Genomic DNA, 23,516 nt, shown 5'->3' on the forward strand with positions numbered 1-23,516 from the left:
AATTTCACCAATACCTTTATCCTGGAACAGCTTCAAAATAATGTCACCAGGAATTAATGAAAGATCAAAGGGCCAAAGTCAAAGGGGGCCCAAGAGCTAAGTTTAAAAATCATGATGCTGAAACGAGTCATCTTTGTGGCATATCAGCAACTTCAACGAAATGGCAAGAAGTTGATGACTAGAGAATAGAAAATACTTCGGTTTGACCCATTTCAGAGACTGAGGTACTGTAGAGCAAAAGTTAAAAAAAAAAAAAAAAGCAAGCTCTAATCCCAAATAAAGGAGTTCCAGCAAATGAGAAAAGGCCAATGGAACATTTCTTGAGTTCTCCAGAAAATCCGTTTTACCCAACTCCCATGGACAATAATATTCTCACCAACCAAGGGAGGCATCATCAACCTCCATTTATAATTGTAACAGTGGTCAAGTTTAAAGAAAGTCACATAGCTCACTGACAAAAGCTTTATTAGCTACAAATTAAACATGAGACTTACAATGACTCAAGTTTAATTTCAGAAAAAAAAAACATTAAGAATTGTAAAATACAGATTTTCAAAATTTTACGGAAAATATAAACGTACTTCTAAATGTCTAACTAATTTGAAAGATAAATGACACAGCATCTGTGTCTCAAAAGCTGTTTCAAGGGGATGTAAACACCCAGAAAAAGTAACACGAGGCTCTTCACCTGCTTGGAGAGGAGCTCCCTGCAGAGCGTGTACAACGTAATGAACTTGCGGGCTAACGCGCGTGCATCCACGAAACCTTCAGCGACTAACATGATTTCACAGATCAGCTCAATGTCAGGGGCCACCATGGCACAGGGTCTGAAAAGTAAGCATGAAATGTAGTTTTAAAATGTGGTAAGGCAGTAAGTACAAATTGCTGAAACTGAGTGATTCATCTGCACTAACATTCTAACCATTTGCAAGCAGGTCACAATTACCTCTGTCAATCACAGCTAACAAGACCCTTCACTTCAACTAAAAATAAATAAATATTAGTTACTGGATACATAGAAAAAAAAGATGGCAGTCTGAAAACGGCAGAAGCACAGGTGTAGTGTTTGCTGATTTGCTTGGAATAAATTCAAGAAGAAATAAAAAATCCGAATAATTCCATATCTATTAAAGAAATTGAATTTATCGCTAAAAAGATTCCCACATAGAAAAATCTAGGTCTAGGTGGTTTCACTGATTTTAAGTCTATTAGATATTTGAGAGGTAAATAATACCAATCGTATAAAAACTCTTAATAACAAATAGAGAAGACGGGAACATTAGCCAACTCATTGCAGAAGGTTACCATTACTCTGATGCCAAAACCAGATGAAGATATTACAAGAAAAGACACTACAGACCAATATCCAACATGGCATAGATTTTTAAATCTTTAATGAAATAGTAGCATATTGAATCCATCAATATGTATAAAAATAATATCTCCTCACCAAGTGAAGTTTATCACAGGAATTAATATTGACTTGCTTAGCATTTGAAAAATCAATATACTTTAGCACATTAACAGAAAAAAAGAAAACCTGTATGATAACTACAAATCAAATCTTCTAGAAGAACACCTAGTTGAAAATTTTTGTAACCTGGGGTTAATCAAACTTTCCCGACTGTGAGAGGAAAATTATAAAACAGCCTGATAAATATTTCATTGAATTTAAAACTTCTATCTTTGACGAACACCACTAAGAAAATGAAAATACAAGCTACAAATTGAGAGAAAGACATCTGCAATAAATGTATTTAATGAAGAAATTGTACCCAGAACACAGCACTTCACAAAAGATGGCAAGGGAATGGCCAGTTACATAAAAAGATGTACATCATGCCCTGGCTGGTTTGGCTCAGTGGATAAGAGTGTCGGCCTGCGGACTCAAGGGTCCCAGGTTCGATTCTGGTCAAGGGCATGTACCTTGGTTGCGGGCACATCCCCAGTGGGGGGTGGAGGGGGTGCAGGAGGCAGCTGATGTTTCTTTCTCATCGATGTTTCTAGCTCTTCCTCCCTCTCCCTTCCTCTCTGTGGAAAATCAATAAAATATATATATATTTTTAAAAAGATGTACATCATTAGCCATCGTGGAAATGCAAGCAAAGCCCACAAAGGCAAACCACCACATACCTATTAGACTGGCTGAAAACCCAAATCCTGACAATACCAAGTTTTGACAAGAATGTTGAGCAAATGTAAAATGCTACAGCCATCTTGGAAACCAGATCGGCAAACTCCAATAAAGTTAAACATACATTTTCCATGTGACTTAGCAATTCAATGCACAGACCTTTGCCCAAAAGAAAATGCATGTTCACACCAAGATTGTACAAGGAAGTTCACAGCAGCTTTATTCAGAATAGCCCCAAGCTAGAAACAGCCCAAATGTCCAACAAGTGGTGGCTACGTAAATAAATTGTGGTACGTGCATGCAGGATACTAATCAGCAACAGGAAGGACCAAACCACTGGTACACTCGAACTTGGAAGGACACCAAAACCATGATGCTCAAGGAAAGAACACAACACAGCTAAGTACATGCTGTATGGTGTCATTTACATGGACTCTAGGGAAGACAGACTGAACCTAAAGTCACAGAAAGCTCATCGGTGGTGTGGGGATTAACTGCAAAGGGACAAGAGCACTTCAGGGGGTTGGAAATATTCTATTTCTTGAATGTGGTGGTGTTTTTGCCAACCACACACTTAAATTGGAGCATTTTACTGTATGAAATTATACCTGAATGAAGTTGGTTTAAAATATGAGTTAAACATAACTGGTTCAAAGGCAACAGCACAGGCTCTCTGAGTGACTGCTAAGAGGTGTATCTATTGGTAAGTATTTTTGGAAAGGAGGTCATCAATAGGCACTATCACCATTCACCCAGTAATTCTATACGTTGCCATCTATTCTGGGTGATAATCAGAAATAAGGACAACTCTTTATGTGAAGAGAGGTTTATAGCCTGTTATTTTAGGATCATAAAAAACTGGGGGGGGGGGGGAGGGGTGGAACACAAACCCTGTATGTCAAGGGGATGGCTAAGAAAAGTCTGAACAAGCCAGGAGAGAGACTATTTTGGAGCTACACAAAATTGCCTTCCCAAAGCAAATTCAATACTATGATAAACTACTTGTGTCAAAATATTAAGAACTAAATAAAAATTATGTCTAACCTATTATCTTAACTCCATAAAATACGAATTATAAGAGAGAGTAGAAAAAAAATATCACAATCATTATTTCTGGGTAGTGAAGCTGTAATTTTTTTCTTTATTCTTTTCTGGATTTTCCAAATATTCTATTATTTGTGAAAATTATGTTTATAATAAAAATATCACTACACAAAATCTAGTATTAACTGTTCAAATGTACTGTGACTTCTAAGGCATGACTTTGAGTCTGGTTTCATATTTCCAAAGCGTTCATTTATCGTGGAGAAAGTCCTCTCCATAAAGTGATCCCTAAGAGAGAATGAGGGGCTTTCCACAGAGTCTCAAGTAAAAACACATCACTGAACAGTGCAAACCAGCAACGTTAGGTGGCATGAGCGCTCCAGATGCTAAACCGCGAAGCGTAACACTTGCCTGAAAAGAGCTTTGAGATTTTCCGGTAATTCGGCTCGACCAGCATATCCCGGGTTCATGGTAATAAATATTCCAACTGATGGCTTCAGTGTGATAGCTTCCCCGAGAAATACAAATCTACCATAAGAAGAATGTTGATGAAATTAAACGTGTTCACTGAATATGAATGCACATTGACAAATGCAAACCACTGGCAAATGCAAACATTATTAGGAAGCTGTTTATTCTGTGTAATTTTCTCTAAAATTCATCAGCATACATATTTTGAATATGCTCTGAAGCATGTTTATTAAAAATGCACTCCATCTCCCCAAAGGAACCACAGATCTGGGAAGTATTCTTTCCTATTTTAGCATAGCCATACAAAGCTAGAATATAAAAATGAGGACTTGACTACTTGAACAGTCAATAAAAGGTGAGGCCATTTTTGCCTTCCAATGTGGGCTGCAATTCTTTGAACGAGATACTGCACAGATAGAAGATGCCTGTGTTAAGAGGAGAAAGGATCTTCTTGCTCAGTCTTTATTTTGTCTATTTGCTCGTCTTCCCTCCCTCCTTCCTTCCTTTCCTCTCTCCCTTCCCTTTTTCAACAAATACCCATTGACAACATAGAGAGGTAGAATAGTGACAGCTAGCTCTGGAGCCAGACTGCGAGCATACAGAGACCAGCTGTATCATTTTAGGAATGTTCCCTCATCTAATTTAAAAAGGGATAATAATATCAAACACCTCCTTGGATTATATGAGTATTAAAAGAGATTATGGATATAAATGGCTAAGAGTACACTGCCTAGAACATGGTACATACTCAAGAGATGTTAGCTCTGGCTATTGCTACTATCATCACTTGAAGGCACTGGAGAAGCAGTGAAAGATTTTCAGCAGGATTTGCAAGGGCCCAGAGGCTACTGAGGGCCAGGGCAATGGAATGGCAAAGGGCTATAAGGGTCAAACTGAAGGATAAGTACAAGGAAACTTTCACATGAAGTAAATGAGACAAGGTATAAGGCTGTTCTTGTGAGAAAGGGGAGGACTAGAGTAGGTAGGGAGCCAGGCCTACAACATAGAATGAGGAGCGGAAAGAGCCACCATTTTTAGGACTCTGAGCTTCTTAGGTACTTAGAAAACTAAGAGAAGGTACATTATGGATAGCCAAGGTAAGAACGGAGAAATCTTTATTCCTAGAATACCAGACAGAGGACCTAGGAGGGCTTCTTGTGGAAAGGGAGGTGGCTAATGGTCAGCACAGGAATAACCACAAGTCACAGGTATGGACCTCGAGAGGGTAGAGCCAGCAAGATGCTGAAGACTCTGTGGGGAAGGCATGGTCCCAACTCTTAAATCCTGTGTCAACAGAACTTAGTAAAACACATGAAATCACAAGGAGCCCAGCCATCTCCATATGGGCTAGCATGAAGATGGACAGGTTCAACTCATATGTATGCAGATGTGGAGACACGGGAGGCTACCAAGAGGTATGGGGGCAGTTTTCAGAAATCCTTGCATTGGGTCAGTTATATAAGTCTCCTCAAGAAAAGATGGCTTCCCATGACATCTGGGTTACATCAAATAATAAGATTTTAACTAAAAGTTCAATCAAATTGTCAGGGAATAAAAGAGGCAAGAACCTAACTTCTCTAACATGGCATTAGAGTAGGGCCAGTAAGGCACAGGAATCTGGTATCAGAGCCACATGGTGGAGGGACTGGGAGGTGTTCTAGAAGGTGGAAATAAGCAGCTGTAATTATGATAATAACTGGAAACTTCACATTCGGTTCACAGGTTTAAGGGGCTAGATCATCTTTCCCTGACGGGGAGATTGAAATGTTCCTAGTTGAGCAAAATACACTATAAAATAGGGGGTGAATGGGCAGGTCAGATAAATGAGATTTACATTATTAACTGTATACCAAAAATGTTACAACGAAAACCACAACTGTGTACTATAATTATTTCTCAAATTAAGCCATCAAATCAACTCCTGTTGTCTTTTTTCTTTTGGGATGTGGCATCGTGTTGGGAAGTGGTTAGGTTTTGGATATATTTGGAAAGTTTTTGGCACAAGCCACTGGAAGAAAATGAGGCTGTAATCTACTGGGATGGGGCAACTAACAAAGCAGGTGTTGGTGGAAAGACCAGAATTTGTACTTTGAATATATTAAAGATGAGAGGACTATGAGACATCAAATGGAGTCTTGAGATGCCCGTACAGGCATTGCCTATGTAAGTCTAGATGTCGGAGAAACAAGGTCTGGGCAGCTGGTAGCCAGCAGCATACAGGTGGTATTGAAGGTCATGTGACTGGATGAAATCACCAAGAGAAGAAGCATATATAGAGAGAGAAGTCTAAAGACTGGGGCCAGTGGCACCCTGAATTAATAGGTCATGAAATAACAGTATTAAAAAGTAGCTACTGCCAAAACCGGTTTGGCTCAGTGGACAGAGCATTGGCCTGCGGACTGAAGGGTCCCAGGTTCGATTCCGGTCAAGGGCATGTACCTTAGTTGCGGGCACATCCCCAGTAGGGGGTGTGCAGGAGGCAGCTGATCGATATTTCTCTCTCATCGATGTTTCTAACTCTCTATCCCTCTCTCTTCCTCTAAGTAAAAGATCAATAAAATATATTTTTTTTAAAAAAGTAGCTACCACTGATACTTCAAGTAAGCATTTATCCAAGTACTTTATATTTAATCACCACAGTAATCTAACAGGTAAGTACTATACTTTCCCCCATTTTATCGATGAGAAGTAACAGCTCTGAGGGTGGGAAGACTGGTAACCTGAAACTCACGTGCAGAAAGTGTGTCCCCAGAAGGGAGGGACGGAGTAAGATGCTGCCCGGAGGCCAAGTAAGATCAGGATTGAGAATTGATCCCCGGATGTAGCATTCCAGAGTGCGTTTATTTTTTAAGTGATTAAAATAATCTACCTTTGCTGTATTCAATGCTTTACAACAACTAGTTAAAATATGGGAGGTTATTCTAAATAATTATTGAAAAGTAACTACCCTCTCTTATTTGTTCCATTTCACGAGACAGGGAGAGGCAACATAGACTGTGAAGGTGAAGTTAGTTCACTGCATTACTCCATGTTTACTGCATTACTACACGTGACAGCAGAACAAAAGCCCTGTGCGCTCACCTCTTTCTCCTGTGTCTGATGGCATCGTGGATCATTTTCACTTGTACGGCCACCACGGACAGAACTTCCACAGAAATCCGGTTGAACTCATCGAAGCAGCCCCAAGCTCCGGTCTGCACCAGTCCCTTGTAGATATTTCCTATGGACTGAAATGATGGAGCGAGGCGTGAAGCATTCGACAGAGGGGTCACTGGAGCTATTATTCCGAATCATTTCGAATCAGGAACAATGTTAGAACACATCATCGCATAACTAACTTACTTTGTAGTCCATCTGCTCTGAGCAGTTGAACACATAAACCATCATGCCCAGGGCACGTCCAAGGTCTTTGGTGGTTTCGGTTTTCCCTGTACCCGCGGGGCCAGCTGGAGCCCCACTCATGGTTAGGCGAAGTGACTGAGTTAGAGTAATGTAACACCTTTAAGCAACAGAAAACACATTATTACAGTCTAGCAGGGGATTTCTACAAAACACTGAGGGCAATCCAATTTGCTTTAAAGTTGAAGGAGTCAACATCTAAAATGGGGTAGTAGCACACAATGTTGATATGCCTTTGATTTGTTTGTGGTAATAATACGAGTCAGAATAATATTTCATATTCAATTTCTTTTAGGTTGGTTGTTGAACGATAATAGAGAAAAATGTGTTGCTTTATCTGTTTATTTGTCTCATTTCCTAAGAGCTATATGTACCTGAATACAAATAACACCTGATTTGTAATGCTACAGACTTTCTGATATTTCTAGGTAAAAATACTATTAATATGGCAGACGACATCTCAAACTATTGTTTATAAAACAAATATAGAAATATTGGACGACTGATGAATTAAACATTGACTTCATTAAACTACAACTTCATGAATACACGGAGATGTGTAAATATATATAAATACATAGTCTGCAAATAATATATACCTACTTCAAAGTACAAAGGAAATATATACAAAGACAAATTATTATATTAAAATGTATTTCAGGAGTTCAGTTTAAATATGTTGCTATACACATTTAGATTATAATACTTTTTTTGCAGGAAAGATTCAGCAGTTCTTAGACTGAGAAAACTTATGCAAAGACAGAATTTAATATTTGTAAAAGAAGGAAAACCCCACAAATAGCAAGTGCCTTAAATGGGTTTTCGGGAGATTTAGGAATTATTTTTGTCTTAGTACAGACAGCAGGTCTCTTGGAAAGACATATACTGGGGTTCAGAAGACCAGAGACTAGTGTCTACATTGCCAATAAACAGATAAACTTAACTAAGTTTTTTTGACATCAACATGCCTCCCTTTCCTCCTCCATAAAATGAGGTTTGTTGTCAGAAGAAAGTAAGAAAGTCAAAGGTAAATGCCTTGAAAGATTCAAAGTGCGACGCAAACTGAAACAATTACTTATGAAAATGTGCTTCTAACTAAGGTCAACCTTCACTGTTACTCAACTCATTCGTCTACACACTGCCTTCCTATGTTTTCCAATCTGTTCGATATTTTCTCTCATTCCTTCCTTTTCAACCCCACACATTTTCACCCAGGCTAGGGGACTCTTATGGCTTGCTTTTTTCCCCCCATCCAGCTCCAACGTATTGTTACCTGTCGGTCAGAGGGGTGATCACTAGTCGAGGGCTGTTTCCTAAATATTCATAGAAGTACTGGAACTGGGCATCGCAAATATGAACAAAACAGTGTTTCCGGGAGTCCTCCCACTGGTGACGAAGTTGAGACAGCCACGCAAAAGCTTGGGGACTGACAACCTAAAAACATACGTGGTCATTCCACGTAAGACACAGATAGCTTTGAGGCATCAAGCTTAGTTTATTAGTCTAATCAACCCTATTGATTCCATTTTATTTCTAAAAACCTCACAAAAGGGAAATCTCTTGCATGCTACTGCAAACTGTAATTGCATGCAGATGGCTGAATACTTAATAAGAAATATGTGTGTAATTAAAGTTGTCATTTTGAGAAAGCTTTTATTTTAAAACAATATCAATTTTTTTCAAGCAATGCTTTTCCTCTTCTTATGAGTCACCCAGGACATTTGATGACTTTTGTAACTTTATACTAAAATCAGAAGAAAAAATACATTCTCTACTAAAACGACACATAATCCATAATTTCTGAAAGTCGGAGGTAAACTATACTTTCAACAGTCCATTCTAAAACCAGTCTGCTTTAATACAGAGGATTCCCACTTCATTTTTATTAACTTAAATAACAGTATCTTTTTTCATTGCTATTATTTACTATCTTAATCTATCCATTCTTCTTCCAGTGTGAAAATATAATTCCAGTCTCTTTCAAAATACATGTGACCCTAGGATCTTTTCGGAATCACTTTATGTTACCAAAATTGTCTATTAATTTGTCTGATATCTACATAAATCTCAACATTGTCTCCTTACGTGTATTAATCAGAAATTAGACAAAGTCTGTATCTCTTTTCATACAAAATAACGGACATACTTTAAATCATAATTTATCCTTCTGCAAGCAAATCACCACTGATAAAACATAATAAAATATGTAAGAAGGTGCAAGGTCATACTCAAAGTGTAGTTAACAATGTTCATTATCAGAATGAGGATACACGGTAAGTGGTGTTTTGCAAGGATCAGTTTCAGATTAGCAATTAGAGAACATTATTCGCTAATGGTCCTCAGCCTGGATCAAGAAGTATTTTCAAGTTTATGGCTCACAGCAAAGAAGCATTTTTTGCACTTTGTGGAGAAAACGAAAATTCACTTTTATCTTAATAACTCGAGAAAGAGCTAGGAAAGCCACAGAAACCGTTCCACTATACATGTATTCCAACTGTGAAAGGAACTGCCTTGAGCACCACCACCACTCCCCCCAAAAACAAAAGGGCTTTGGAGGAAGCAGGTGATGGGCACGGTACACCAATGCTGTTCAGCAGACAAGCACACCTGACATTTATAACATTTTGGAAAAGGGTGAGAAAATCATTTCACATTAAAAAGGGCCAATATCGGAGAGACACACAGATTTTTTAAAGGGATCAATAGGTGATCTACTCTCAAAGGTTTAGAAAATAATTGTTTTACAGCAAGTCACTGAGCCTTAAAAGGAAAAGACAAGGTGTGACCAACATTTCTCTTCCTTCAAAAGGAAAATCATGGAAGGCACGCAGACACGGTTTCAGTGACACAAATCGTATTGCTATTGGCTGGGTAAGCCCCCGGGGGAACCGTCACCGGCCAACGGACTGGGGTGACGGGGTGCAGAGAAGCCGAGACAGAGGCGAACAGGGTGACTTCTCGGGCTTCCCCATCCTGGGTTCATCTTCTGGATGATCTGGATCAGAGGCTCCTGACTTGCCAAAACCCTTCGGGGATATCACTGGGGATACCTCTCCTGAGGGTAATGTATTTGCTAACTCAGATCAAACTCACCCCATGTAAGTACAACTAACTTCTCAGGACTGCTTAAAATACACAAACAAAACAAAAAAAAAGAAGAAGAAGAAGAAGAAAAGAAACGACTTTTTTAGGAGTACTCTTAACAACAAACACCACTTTTAGGAAACGCCTAACAATACATGAAATCCCTACGAACAACTTGCCTTCTGAGAAATGAGCTTTGCCACCACATCCCTGGCGTGGACGTCTATGGTGCAAATCGTCATGACCTTCTGCCTGTCTCCAGGGAGCAGCTCTCCCAGCAGAAGTGCGATCAGTGCATTCAACTGAGAAACCTAGAAGGGAATTTTCAAAAAGAAGGTAAGGGTCACAAATACAGAGCCTAACAGCCCAATAGTCTTCATATTTGTAGAGCCCGTTCGTTTACAAAACAATATCAAGTGTTTTCTCAGCTGGCCCTCAGACACCTGGGGGGGAGGGTAGGAGATGAAGGGAGGGATGTTATTAAGTTAATTAATTTAAACAATATGAATATTATTGCCTCCTCCGAGCTGAGACTGTGGACAAAGCGAGAGGCAGGAGCGAGGTCTCCCGGATGCACTGCATGGACTTCACTCCAGGGATGATGTCATGCAGCCCACAACTGCTGGATCAAAATGACTACAATTTGAGGTGAAGTTTACGAAAGTATAGGAAGAGGCAAATATCGAGTGTTTTGTTTGTTTTTGGTCTGGGGGGTGATTCTTGGGTAGGAGATAGTGATGATTACTAAGAAAACATTTGAAATGTAGAGCTTAATTCTTCTTATTCACATCCCTATTCTTGTTTAGGTCCATCAATTTTCCAGATCAGTATGTTTCAAACTGGTCTCTTGACAGAATGGAATGGAATGACATGGAAGAGAAAACGTGGTATTACAGTAGTAAGAATAACATGGTTTTGTGACACTTCAATTTCAGACTTTTGAGTGTATACATACATGCATAAACTTGGTCTGATATGAAATATTTCTTATTAATTGTGGTCAGAAAGGTTTGAAAGACACTCTCATAGGTGCTCATTTTGTTAGCAAAATTATTTACACACAACATTCTTGTCTAACTCAAGGTTTATTAGAAAAAAAAGAAAGTCTGTTTTATTCCTGGGTAGCATAGTGTAAAACACTACTGTCCCCTCTCTTCTGCTCTGTCAAGGACAGTCCATTACAAACTGTTAGCTCCTGGGAGAGCGGGTAACGGGCGAGTATGACCTATCACAGAGGCTCTCAAACCCTCGTAGCCTACTGTCAAAAACACGTTCCCTACGGCTATTATCACATCCCAGAAATCACCGATCACCCCGAGACCGCGGTGCGGCTGAACTGGAGAAGACTATGTCACAGTAGACAGAATGGAGAGAGCAGGCAGGGAGACCAAAACCACAACACACTCCATTTACATTAAACGAGAATGTACAATGTGCCTGGTGCTGACTGAGCATACAGCCTATATCATCTCATTTACATCTTCACAGCAACCTACTAGCATCCTAATTCTGCAGGTGAGGAAACTGAGTCACAGACGCAGTAACCACACTCACCAATCAGGGGAGGGGGAGCCCAAACCTGGACAGTCTGACTTCAGAGCCTGTGCTCTCACTGGCCCCACCACAGAGGTGCCCTCACCAGCACCTTCAAGCCGGGAAACTGGCTGTGCGAGCAGCATTCCGGAGAGACAGGACATCAAACACGACGGGAAGTTGGTTCAAAGGAATCAAAAAATGTGCACTGTAGGTATTCAGAATATGCAACAGCCTGTAAGCATTCATCTGCTTTCAATATCTTACATCTATAAAATGTAGTTACGTTGTAACAAAAACAAAGGTGATCATTAGTCCCTGTTTGCCATGTTCAATGCTCATCATTCCCCTAGGTTTCAGGGTCCATGAAGATAAGGTCTGTCTTGCTCATTGCTTTGTCCCCAGAGCCACCGACAAACTGGCTGTCAAACAGTAGGTGCTCAGTGAGTGTTTCCCGAAACCCATGGATGAAGGCACCAGGCACATGTCAGTTCCTCAAGGAAACTCACACAGATGTTGGTTAGCAAAGAGGTGTTTGGCTTTGGACATTTTCTCATCTGGGCCCAGATATCCATTCTTTAAGTCTCAAATCTTAAGCAAGGACCAGTGTTTGGTTAAAAAGGGTTGGTTACAACAACAGTAACATCTTACACCTTGTAAGGACATTTATAAGCTCCAGTGCTTTCACAGGGATTGTCTTGTCCAAGCCTCCCTACAACTTACGATTTCTCCATTACTGACTCACTTTGTTTTTCCCCAAGAGTTTAGTCAAGTGAAAGATGATTAAAAATACAGCTCATCAACATTATCTGCACAACGTCTTATGTTGGGGATCTCATATTGTCTTTCAAGATGACAGCTACTCCAATGATGCTCTTTTGTAAGTAATAAAATTCTGTACCCACAAAAATAAATAATTATAAAATGATGCATGTATTATTTGGGCTGCAATTACTATATGATCACACTATAACTGCATGCAAGTTTATGATCTGTGACACATAAGCCATCCCTTGGCAGCTTTCACTATATATATATATATATATATATATATCCATCCATCCATATTCTTGCCCTTAATCAAAGCAGTGCCACGTGATTTTCTAGTGGATCAAAGATGTGAGCCTTAAGTCAAATACCCAACAAACTCCCTGAAACCCCTGTGGCTGTTTTCCTGGTACACCTTGGCCTTTAGCTTATTCATGAGCACAACGCCTTCCCTGACCTCCCACCACCCTTTGCCTATCTCATACCCACCCAATGGTACTGGCCTTCTCTTTGTTCCTCCGTCATGGCTGCCCAAGGCCACAGAAACTGTTTATTTTGCCTGGAGTCCTTTTCACTCTGATCTTTGTACGGTTGGCTTCTTCTCATCACTTAAGCCTTAGCTCAGATTTGCCTCCTTCGATGGGCCTTCCCTGGCCATCCTATTTACATGACTCCCTACCCAATTATTCCACGGGTTTCTATTGTTTTTCTCCATGGTACTTACTAGTGTGCTATCATTCACTTATTTCTCTGTTTACTGTTTCTCTCCTCCACTTGATGATAAGCTCAAAGCAGCCAGGCCCTAAGCTGCCTTGTTCAGTACTACATTCCCAGACCCAACACAGTGCCCGGCATAAAGCACGTGCTCTGTAAACACTCATCATATGGATGAAGAGGAAATGAATGGATGACAGCAACAGTACATACCAGGACAACATTTTCTTCTTTCATCCAATCACTCCTACAAGACAAATGTGGTTACTGTTTCCAGAGCGTATAGGCCAATGAAGAATGCAGACAAATAACTGCAATTGTTTTACTGGAGCAAGAACCAAGTACTATGAGAACACACAGAAACAGGGCCTTGCCTAATCCAGGGCTGGGAAAGGCATTTTGGAGGAAAGGGTATGTATTGCTAAGACCTAGAGAATGCATATCATTTAGGTTATAGAGAACGTAGGGCTGACCACCCACAGAAAGCAGCCTGTAGGAAGGTCCAGGATATAACAGGGGACCTTGTCTGGGAGCTGGGAGACGTCTAGAATGGTGACAGAGGAAGGGAAACAGGGACCAGGTGCATAGGTTCTGAGCGGGAAGCCAGGGCCCAAACTTGCAGGGCTCGGCCAGCTTCGTGAAGAGGCTGGTGAGATGTTGCTGAAGGGTTTTGGGCAGTGGAGTGATCATTAGATTTGTGTTTTCAAAAGGAATCTTTGCCTGTCGCATGAAGAACTGGAGGAAAACAAGACTGGAAAAAGAGACCAGAGAGGAGGATGCTCCAGGTCTCCAGGTGAGAAAAGAGTGGCTGGGCCTGGGATCCTAACCAAGTGGTGGGGGAAAGAGTGAGAATAGAGCTATTCAGGGCAACTGAAGAGAGCTGGGAGCTGATTGGGAACTGGCCGGAAGAAGAATCAAAGGGCATTCTAGTGAGAGAAGCCCGTGGAGAGTGGTGGTAAGCTTTTCTGAATGCGGGAACATCGGAGAAGCAGGAAGAACATTTCCCGTGCAGCTGCGGGATCGCTGGAATTTCACCAGCACCGGGCATGGCAGGCTTCCCAGTCTGGGCCACCCAGGCCCCTGTGGCATGCAGCTAGAAGGGGCCCCTCTGTACAAGTATTAAATCTCACTCAGCAAATCCGTGTGACTGCTAAGTGCTGTGGGGGGCAGATCCCAAAGCCCTCAATCCCTTCCCCACTGGACAGAACACAGAAATAATGTTCTTCTTGTTTCAAAACAACAGGCACAAGGACCTCTAATCCCAATGTTTCCATGTCAGCAAAATCAGAAACAATGGACTTTTAGTTCCACCAGCGAGAACGAAGGAAACTACGAGAGAGACCAGGCTCCGTACCCGTCCCTACCACCAGGGCATGTGCTGTGGAATCCCAGTTGGCCGCCTTCCTTTCCCCTGGTCATGTCCCACTTCTCCGTCAGTCCTATTGCTAAACCCCAGCACAAAACGGAGCAATGACTGTCAGAGACTGTGAGCATCATCGCCTCAGCCCTGACACTAATGGAAAGGACTGGAGTGCTTCCCCATTAAGCATGATTTGCTCTGCAGGTTTCCGAAAGGCATTCTTCAAGTTCGTGAGTTTCTTTCAAACGCTTATATTAGGAAAGGAAAAATGTGTAAAATCGGTCATCTAAGCACCCACCTTAAGAAATGTGAAAAAGAGGAGCAGATTCAAACCCAAGTAATCAAGATAAAGCAGAAATCAGCAAAATATAAAACTAACAATGGGAAAAGTCAAAGATTAGTTCTTAGAAAATACAAATAAGATCGGTAAACACCTAGAGAGCACAATTAAGAACAAAACAAAAACAAGAGGAAACACAAATCAACGCCGCCAGGAATAAGAGGATGCCAGACCTTTCAGTTTGCCAAGGACAACGTCAAGATACCCATGTCGACTGAGTTTAAAACTCAGGTCAGGGGGTGGACAAACGTTCTCTGTAAAGAGCCAGGCAGTAAATGCTTCCGGCTGTGCAGGCTGCAAGGGCTCCGGCATGACTCCGCGTGGCTGATGCTGCGTGAAGTAGCACGAAAGCCGCCAAAGGCGTAGGCCATGGGCCAGAGTTGGCCAGTGGGCTGTAATCTGCCAGCCACTGAGTTAGATGAAATGGATCAGTACCTTGAATAATACAAATTTCCAAAACTGACACAAAGAGGAAAAACTGCACAAAAAAAGCTACAAAGCAGCATATATATAAAAGAAACCAATTTCTAATCCTAAACTCTTCCTCACAGAAAACTCCAGGCCCAGATGGCAACACCAGTGATTCTGACCATAAACTCTTTCATAAAGTAGACGAGAATGTAATACTTTCCAATTCCTTTTAAGAGCATATCCCTGACCCCCAAACCCAGCAAACACATTACAAGACAGAAAATTGCAGGTAAGTGTCCCTTCTGAACAAAAATGCAGAATTCCTTGACAAAATATTAGCAAAGAGATTCCAGCAAAAAAAAATATATACAAAAGTGAAGTTTATTTCAGAAATGCAAAGTTGACATCGCATTCAAAACTCACCAAGTTCCAAGTCCTGCTACGCAGAGAAGCAATGGGAAATTTGGAAAGCATTCTGAGTTCTGCTGGCCCTGCCATTTTCACTTATAAATTGTGCAACTTGGCAAAGTCACTTAATGTCTCTGGATTCAGCCTTTATCCGCGGAAAAGAAGAAGAGCAGACAAACTAATATTTCCATTCCTTTCCAAGCCTGATATTCTCTTACTCTATGAGCCAAGAGAAAGACCGTATCTCTGACCTGTTCCACAGCTAAGAGCACACCTTAAGACAGGGGGCTTAAGGAGAAGTCATACAGAATGAGATGAATAAAATGGAATTCAAAACAGACTCTTTTCGGCCTGGCTGGAATGGCTCAGTTGGTTGAGCATCGTCCTATGCACTGAAAGGTTGCCAGTTCGATTCCCAATCAGGGCACGTACAGAAGGCAACCAATTGAGGTTTCTCTTTCACATTGATGTTTCTCTCTCCCCTTTCCCCCTTTCTCTCTGAGTGTGTGCTCAGGTAAGGATTAAAAAAAAAAATAGACTATTTTCCAAAGTTGCTCATCTGTGATTTATAATGAACAGAAAACCATAATACATGAAAACACCTGTCCTGTTGAATAGTCACCCACTTTTCTCAGTCATGCACATATTCTCTAATAAACACATGATCAGCGAGATGGAGTCTCAAAGGGAAGGAAAGAAACAGGCACAGATCCAGGAGCGAGTGAGAGATTCAAGTCTTGGGGGATCATGGACATGGATATTTTTCAAACCCATGTAGAAAACCAGAAGAATTAACACAAAGGGAGAAAATAAAAAGTTAAGTCATTGCTAAAAATCTTCCTAGTACACTACCATGCATACAGAAGACACTCCATCAATAAGGAATGAAGCTTCCCTCTTCAAGTTCCTTTAAATCTCGAAATTGCTTATCTATAAAATACCTGTTTTTTGTGGAAATCCTTTAGGGCCGTTTCATAGCCTTCCTCCAGTCTGCTGAAGGCTATGCCCACATCCGTGGTCCACCAGATTTGTGAGCTGGTTAGCGCGACTTGAGCCGGGAAGTCGAAAATCCACAGTTCCCTCGGTTTCTCCTCATAGGCCACTATGGCCTCCGTGATAGAATGTCGCACTGTGTCCTGCATGGTCTGCTCAAGGTGCAGAAGCCACATTTCCACCTTTCGAAGCAAAGTGAAATGTTACAGCACAGGCTTAACCAGGGAAGAGGGGGAACTCTGTCCTCTCATGGGCTCGAGGGCCACGCAAGGGAGGACTCAGCTGGATTTAGTTTAAACCCTTGGAGAAAATAGGAGAGGTAACTCAAAGGAGAAGACAAACGACTGATTGAAGTGTTTTTCCTACATGAACCCGTCTATTCCTGGAGATAATACTTGTTTTATTTCACCTACCAGCTGGCTAATAACCTTCCAAACCCTACAGGAGGTGTTTGCGATTCATTTTTTTCAGATTCAAAGACAAGGAGACGAAGATCCCTCTGGTAACACACAGTGATTTGGGAAACCAAACATCACAGCCCTCTACAGAGTAATGTGCTAGAATAATAATCTAGAGCTTTGGGGATATGGGAAATTGATTTTTTTAAACATATCTTTGGATAATTTTTAAAACCACTGAAAATTCTTCTCTAAGATTACCATAGTTCTTAGTATTGAGACAAGGTGTTTTCAGCAAGTATCTTAATTATATTCCCTACTGGTTCTCTTCACACTTGTCAAAAATTAGACAGCAGGAGAGTATGAGAGATAGGACAACTGCTGCCTTGTGAAAATTAATCTTTCTTTTTAAAATTCAAGTTTATTTTGCTTCCACAAATATATTTCAGCCAGTTTCCATCCTATTCAAATATGCTGTTATAGTTCTCCATATATGTTTCCATGGGATGATCCTATATAATAAAGAGGTAATTTTCAAATTGACCCTCTCGCCCTCACACAAGATGGCTGCCCCCATGTGGTCAAAGATGGCTGTCCCCATGTGGTCAAAGATGGCCACCACAAGATGGCCGGCAGGGGAGGGTAGTTGTGGGTGATCAGGCCAGCAGGGGAGGGCAGTTAGGGGTGACCAGGCTGGCAGGGGAGGGCAGTTGGGGGGGACCAGGTTGGCAGGGGAGGGTAGCTGGGGGTGACTGGGCTGGTGGGGGAGGGCAGTTAGGGGTGACCAGGCCAGCAGGGGAGGGCAGTTGGGGGTTATCGGGCTGGCAGGGGAGGGCAGTTGGGGGCAATCGGGCTGGCAGGGGAGCAGTTAGGGGGCAATCGGGCCGGCAGGGGAGCAGTTAGGCATCGATCAGGTTGGCAGAGGAGTGGTTAGGTGGTGATCAGGCTGGCAGGCAGGTGAGTGGTTGGGAGCCAGCAGTCCCAGATTGTGAGAGGGATGTCCAACTGCAGGTTTAGGTCCAATCCCACAGGGATTGCGTGTGGGATTGGGCCTAAACCGGCAGTTGGACATCCCCCGAGGAGTCCCAGACTGAAGAAGGTACAGGCTGGGCTGAGGGACAACCCCCCCCCCCCTGCAGTGCATGAATTTCGTGCACCGGGCCTCTAGTATTATATAACAAAAAGGATATATATATATACTACTTGCAAATAACTGACCACACCAGTAAAAAAGGACTATAAGTCCCAAGAACCACATGGGGTGCTGAAGATGCTGGAACTGATTTTCCCCTGCCTCTGTGAAGATGGCAGCAGCATGCATTCCTGAACCTCTTTCTCTGGAGAACTGGGAAGGAGTGGAGTGTGGTTTACGTGCTGACAGCCTTCCCTACTGAAAGAAAAAGGAAGCCCGCCCTGGAAATGGCCCCAACATCCCAAGAGCCTTCTCCTCTGACTTTAGGGCTGGGCTTTGTTCACGTGTCTGGGCCCAGGGTATCTGATCTAATTGCTGCTTTAGTCCCTAAGCTCAACGCTTCAGGTCACCAAGCAACAAGTTCCTTCAGTGGATCAAACACCATCTGATAATCTCCCAGATCCTCAGGCATCCATGTCCTCAATATGGCCACCTGCTCTCGAGCACTTTCTAGTCCATTTGGGAAGACCAAACGCACATATAAGTTGATCTATCAGCTCATGTTCAGATGATTACGCCAACAACGGCAATGTAGTCTGATTGGAGAAGTGAGCTCTGATGAGGTCCTTGCTTGACCCCTCCCCTTTGCGGTATTTCATCAGTTTCTGCCCAACCCTCTCTAACAACATTACCACTTCCCACTGACCCACTGATTATGTGTATATTCATTTCTCTCATGAGACTAAGAGCTCCTCGAGAAACTGGGGCCTTGTCTTATCCATTTCTGGATTTCCAAAAGCCTAACCCAGCTTCTGCTACATAGTAGGCATTCCATCAACACTAGTCAAATAAATTCTAAATAGTATAAATTGGGAAGAACCAATCATAAAAGTGCAGTGGGAAAAAAAGGCCTAAAGTAAGAGCATCTTTTTATAAAATAAAGGCAGAGGATGAATGTGGTGTATGTTGGAAAGTATCTAGCTCACATTGCTTATACAGAATAAATTGGGACGCTGTGAAAACTCCAAACATCAAGGGTTCCTGCTAGTGACAACCTCATCTGTCAAAGGACTGTCCTCCTTCTGGGCCCGATGCCAGTCGGCCAGCAGTCTGCTGGGGATGGAGCAGACAGCAACACACTTTTGTCAAGATAGTTTATGGTGACTTTTTCTAATCACTGTAATAATATCCTAAAGAGCCCAAGAGATCAAAAAATATATTTAATCAAAGTATTCCACCATCTGCTTCCTCTTCATTTGGCAGGATTTTTCTGGTACAATATTAAAAAGCAACAGAGAGGAATAAAGAAAAACTGTTTCGGTTTTGTTGTTGTTGTTGTTGTTGTTTTAAAGATGGCCATCACATTTCTACAAGGGACACTTGAAGGAACCCCCTGCCTCAACCCAAATGGTTCTGTAATAGAAGCTACTGCTCAGCTCCTCTGTGGATTAACCCAAGCTATTCAAGCATCACCATAAAAATGCAACTCCTCTAAATCATCTGAAAACACCAAGAGCTCTCCCATTACTCATAATGAGCCTTGCAGATCATCATCGAGAATATTTTTGAGGTATTAGCTGTGACAGAAGAGAATACGCCACCTTAAATTGTCTGTGCATGTGGTCATCGGCTTGGTAGACTCAATCCCCTTAATTTACGAGCAGCCACTGACAATATTCACATCAGAATCCTCAACCACAAGCCTCTGTAAAACATGCTTTACTGCGAGGCACTGCTCCCCTCTCACGCCTGTACTCTCTGACCCGTGGTGACAACCATACGCTGTGTGGGAGGCACTGTCACTGGGCGGCAGTGCTTCTAATTCGGGGGTCCACACATTCCACCTGTGACAGTCCCTCCTGTCTGGCTCAACGGCTAGCGTCTCTGAGACCCTGCGGGTGCTGCAGCCGAATGAGCAGAACCTGGGGAGCATGGCAGAGGAGCCCTCTGCCACTCTGGACACAGGTGAACAGGAAGCTCTGAGCACAAAACCAACCGGGCCCTGATCTGACATGGGCTGATTTTTTGTTGTTGTTGTTGTTCAACTCAACCCTTAAAAATTACCCCGGAACCCCTCCTCCAGCACAGAAAACGTCATAGGCAAATCTTACGTGGCCTCTGCATTCACACATGGCTTGGAATGGGACATATTCCTTTTCTTTGCTGAACATGCCAATGGCTCTGTGGGCACCAGCATCCTGGTCGTCTTCAAACTGCAGGTCTGCCACGCTGTCGAAGAGTTTGGCCAGGTGACGTGTCACCTAGGACAAGGTGATTGGAAAAGATAAGAGCCCTTCTTCCGGGAGGTATGTTCTGGCCATCTAGTGGTGATGCCATAGGGACTCACAAAACTACAGAGTTACAATGTTGTCTCCAAATGGTTTTCTTCAAAACAAGAATCACTTTTAAACTCCAGAGTCTGAAGTGACCTGGGTAGAGAAGTGGCCGGGCTCTCCGGTCACATCATCAGGACTGGGAGGTGAGTGCTTACCACACAGTTTCCTATTTAAATTTCTAGATTGGAGACTGACCCACTTCTCCACCTCGGTCATATTCCTATAGCTATCATCCTGCTGAGAACTTGTGGTCAAGCTTTTGAAGTTCAGGCATATTATGATACTGATACTATAGAAAAGCTTATACTATAAAACGCTGTGTTAAAATGTCTGCAACAAAAATGTAAGTCAGATACATCTTCCCCTTGTGTTGGGCCCCATGCTGGGTAGGTCCTTCGATACTAAGGAGAGCCCCACAGCATACTGGTTATATAAGTAAGATGAATAGGATTTTCCCATTTTTACTGATATTGATGTTGGAGCTAAAACAGTAGGTGACTTTGCCAAATTGACATTGCAAAAAGTAAGTGGAGGTTAGATTTTTAAGCCTCCAAGTCCAGGTGACATCTACAAGTTCAAACTCTTCTGGCACCACAACCTTTCACATTCTAAGTTGTGGGATCCTCAAAGGAACCCCCAATAAATAGCTTATTGAACTCTACGCAGGTTCCAGACTATTGGAGAAAGGCAGAGAGTGGACCCGAGGCAGTATCAGGAGTGGGAAGAAGTGACCCTCTCTACACATGGCAGCAATAAAAGATGCTGAGTAGAAAACAGTTGACTGGTTCCTTGAAAACTTAAACACAGAACTACCATGTGACCCAGCAATTCCACTCCTAGGTAGCTACCCAAAATAACTGAAAATGGGTCCTCAAATATTTGCACACAAGTGCAGTATTACGAATGTCCACTTATGGGTAGACGGCCAAATAAACTGCCATATCCATACAATGGAATATTTTTCGGCCATAAAAAAAGGAATGAAGTGCTGATACAAGCTACACCATGGCTCATGACCTTGACTAAATCATGCTAAATGAAAGAAGCCAGTCACAGAAGACCAAATACTGTATGATTCCATTTATATGGAATGTCTAGAGCAGGTAAATCCACAGGAACAAAGGAGATGGGTGATTGTTAGGGGCTGGAAGGGGGAAGGAATTCAGTGACTGTTTAATGGGTATCGGGTTTTATGATGATGAAGATATTTTAAAACTAGGTAGAGGTGATGGTTGTACAACATTGTGAATGTATAAAATGCCACTGAATCACCCACTTCAAAATGGTTAATTTTATATTATGTGCATTTTATCTCAATAGAAAAAAAAATTTAAATAAAAGGTACTGATAACCAGAAGATGGTTACCAGCATTTACCAGCATATAGGGGCCATCTCTGTAATGAGTTTTTCTTAAAATACAGTGGAACTACTACTCTTGATAACTATCCCAACAGCAGGGTCTAGGGACAAGAGCGACCTGCCTAAAGTCCCTGTATGACAAGACCAATGACAAGACCAATACCAATACTGGTAAGGAACTTCTTAAGGGTGATTTAATCTTTGCAGCTCTTCGCCTTAACATCTTTGCTGTAGTTGCAGTTTCAGTTGTAAAGAAAATCAGAGCAAGAAACCTTCTGAGTTTAGAACAGATGAGTTTTTAAGACTCTCGCTAACTTTAAACCTAGACAGAGCGGTCACCGATGATCACTGCTCAGGCGATCATATCCTCCTCCATCCCTGTACGTTCCCCCAAGGCCATGTATACACAGAAGTGTCTCCCATAACCTAGCAATTCCCTGTCACAGCTGAAGTGGCCAGGAAGAGCACAGATGTTTAATGGCTTCTACTGTGTAATGGGCCTACATCACGTTCAGGTGAAAAGCTGCAGGATAAATGAGACCTCAACCATCAGACACCCTCACACATTATTGCTTTGGTGAGAAAATAGTTTTGAAAGAACTTCTAGGTCTGGAGTCACTCAGCCAGGGACCAGGAAATGCCAACCCCACGGCTTGCAGGTCTCCCGTTGCGTATACCTGGCATAGGAAGCCTGACGTTTTCAGATTCTGCCTTCCACGTAGAGCTTCTGAGAGGACAGGACTGGTTTCTAAGCTAATGTGGGCCCTGTTGTCCTCAGATCTGTTCCATTTCTAATGAGACCTCATTGTATTTATTAACACAGAATTAAAAACGAATTCATAAAAACAAACGCCTCATAGGCCCCTTTTCTGATCTCACTAAAGAAATGGCAAGGATTTGAACACTTCAAATCATAAAAAAAAAAAAAAAAAAAAAGCCAGTGACTTCATCGATGTATTAAGTAGGTTTCTAAAAGGTTAGCAGCAAGCCCCAACTGGCTTGGCCCAGTGGATAGAGCGTCGGCCTGTGGACTGAAAGGTCCCAGGTTCGATTCCAGTCAGGGGCATGTACCTTGGTTGCGGGCACATCCCCAGTGGAGGGTGTGCAGGAGGCAGCTGACTGATGTTTCTAACTCTCTATCCCTCTTCCCTTCTTCTCTGTAAAAAATCAATAAAATATATTTTTAAAAAATAAAAGGTTAGCAGCAAAAGCTGAAATGCTGTTCCCTCGGGGTACAGGTTACAGCACTTGAGGTGGCAGCTACCCTCTCTAGTGACACCGAACAAAGCTGGGACCAGGAGTTTCAGATTCCACAGCCAGGCCCAAAACTCCGGACTGGCAGCATGCCACACTTAGAGGAGATTTCATATTTGGATCTCATAGCATTAAGGTGATAGTTTACTTAAATCCTGATTTTGGAGTGTAACTTGGCTGTTGGAGAGAATTCCAATAAAAGAGCTGCAACAGAATTCTATACGGTGACAATATATTTGCAAAATGGAAAAAAAAATTACATATATTGTTATACAACCTGTAGCCAACTATATATTAACAATTTTGCAAGGATAATCAAAGATAACCCCCACTGGATATATAACTTCTGGCATGCTTATTTAAAATTTAGAGTGTCT

At 42.0% G+C, this 23,516-nt stretch overlaps 1 protein-coding gene across 1 annotated transcript in view; it reads right to left on the minus strand.

The window, feature by feature from the left end:
* The window catches only part of DNAH11 (dynein axonemal heavy chain 11), a 200,692-nt gene that overhangs the window by 123,547 nt on the left and 53,629 nt on the right, over window positions 1-23,516 (minus strand). Inside the window, exons 29-36 of the mRNA XM_054726107.1 lie at window positions 20,301-20,450; window positions 16,608-16,841; window positions 10,312-10,443; window positions 8,322-8,482; window positions 6,992-7,148; window positions 6,731-6,876; window positions 3,590-3,706; window positions 689-827 (exon numbers count right to left, since the gene is read on the minus strand). Of these exons, the coding sequence (XP_054582082.1) occupies window positions 689-827; window positions 3,590-3,706; window positions 6,731-6,876; window positions 6,992-7,148; window positions 8,322-8,482; window positions 10,312-10,443; window positions 16,608-16,841; window positions 20,301-20,450 (1,236 nt within the window). The remainder of the gene's footprint in view (window positions 1-688; window positions 828-3,589; window positions 3,707-6,730; window positions 6,877-6,991; window positions 7,149-8,321; window positions 8,483-10,311; window positions 10,444-16,607; window positions 16,842-20,300; window positions 20,451-23,516) is intronic.

Source organism: Eptesicus fuscus, chromosome 14 (assembly GCF_027574615.1).
Source record: "Eptesicus fuscus isolate TK198812 chromosome 14, DD_ASM_mEF_20220401, whole genome shotgun sequence".
In the NCBI taxonomy this organism is placed as follows: Eukaryota; Metazoa; Chordata; class Mammalia; order Chiroptera; family Vespertilionidae; genus Eptesicus; species Eptesicus fuscus.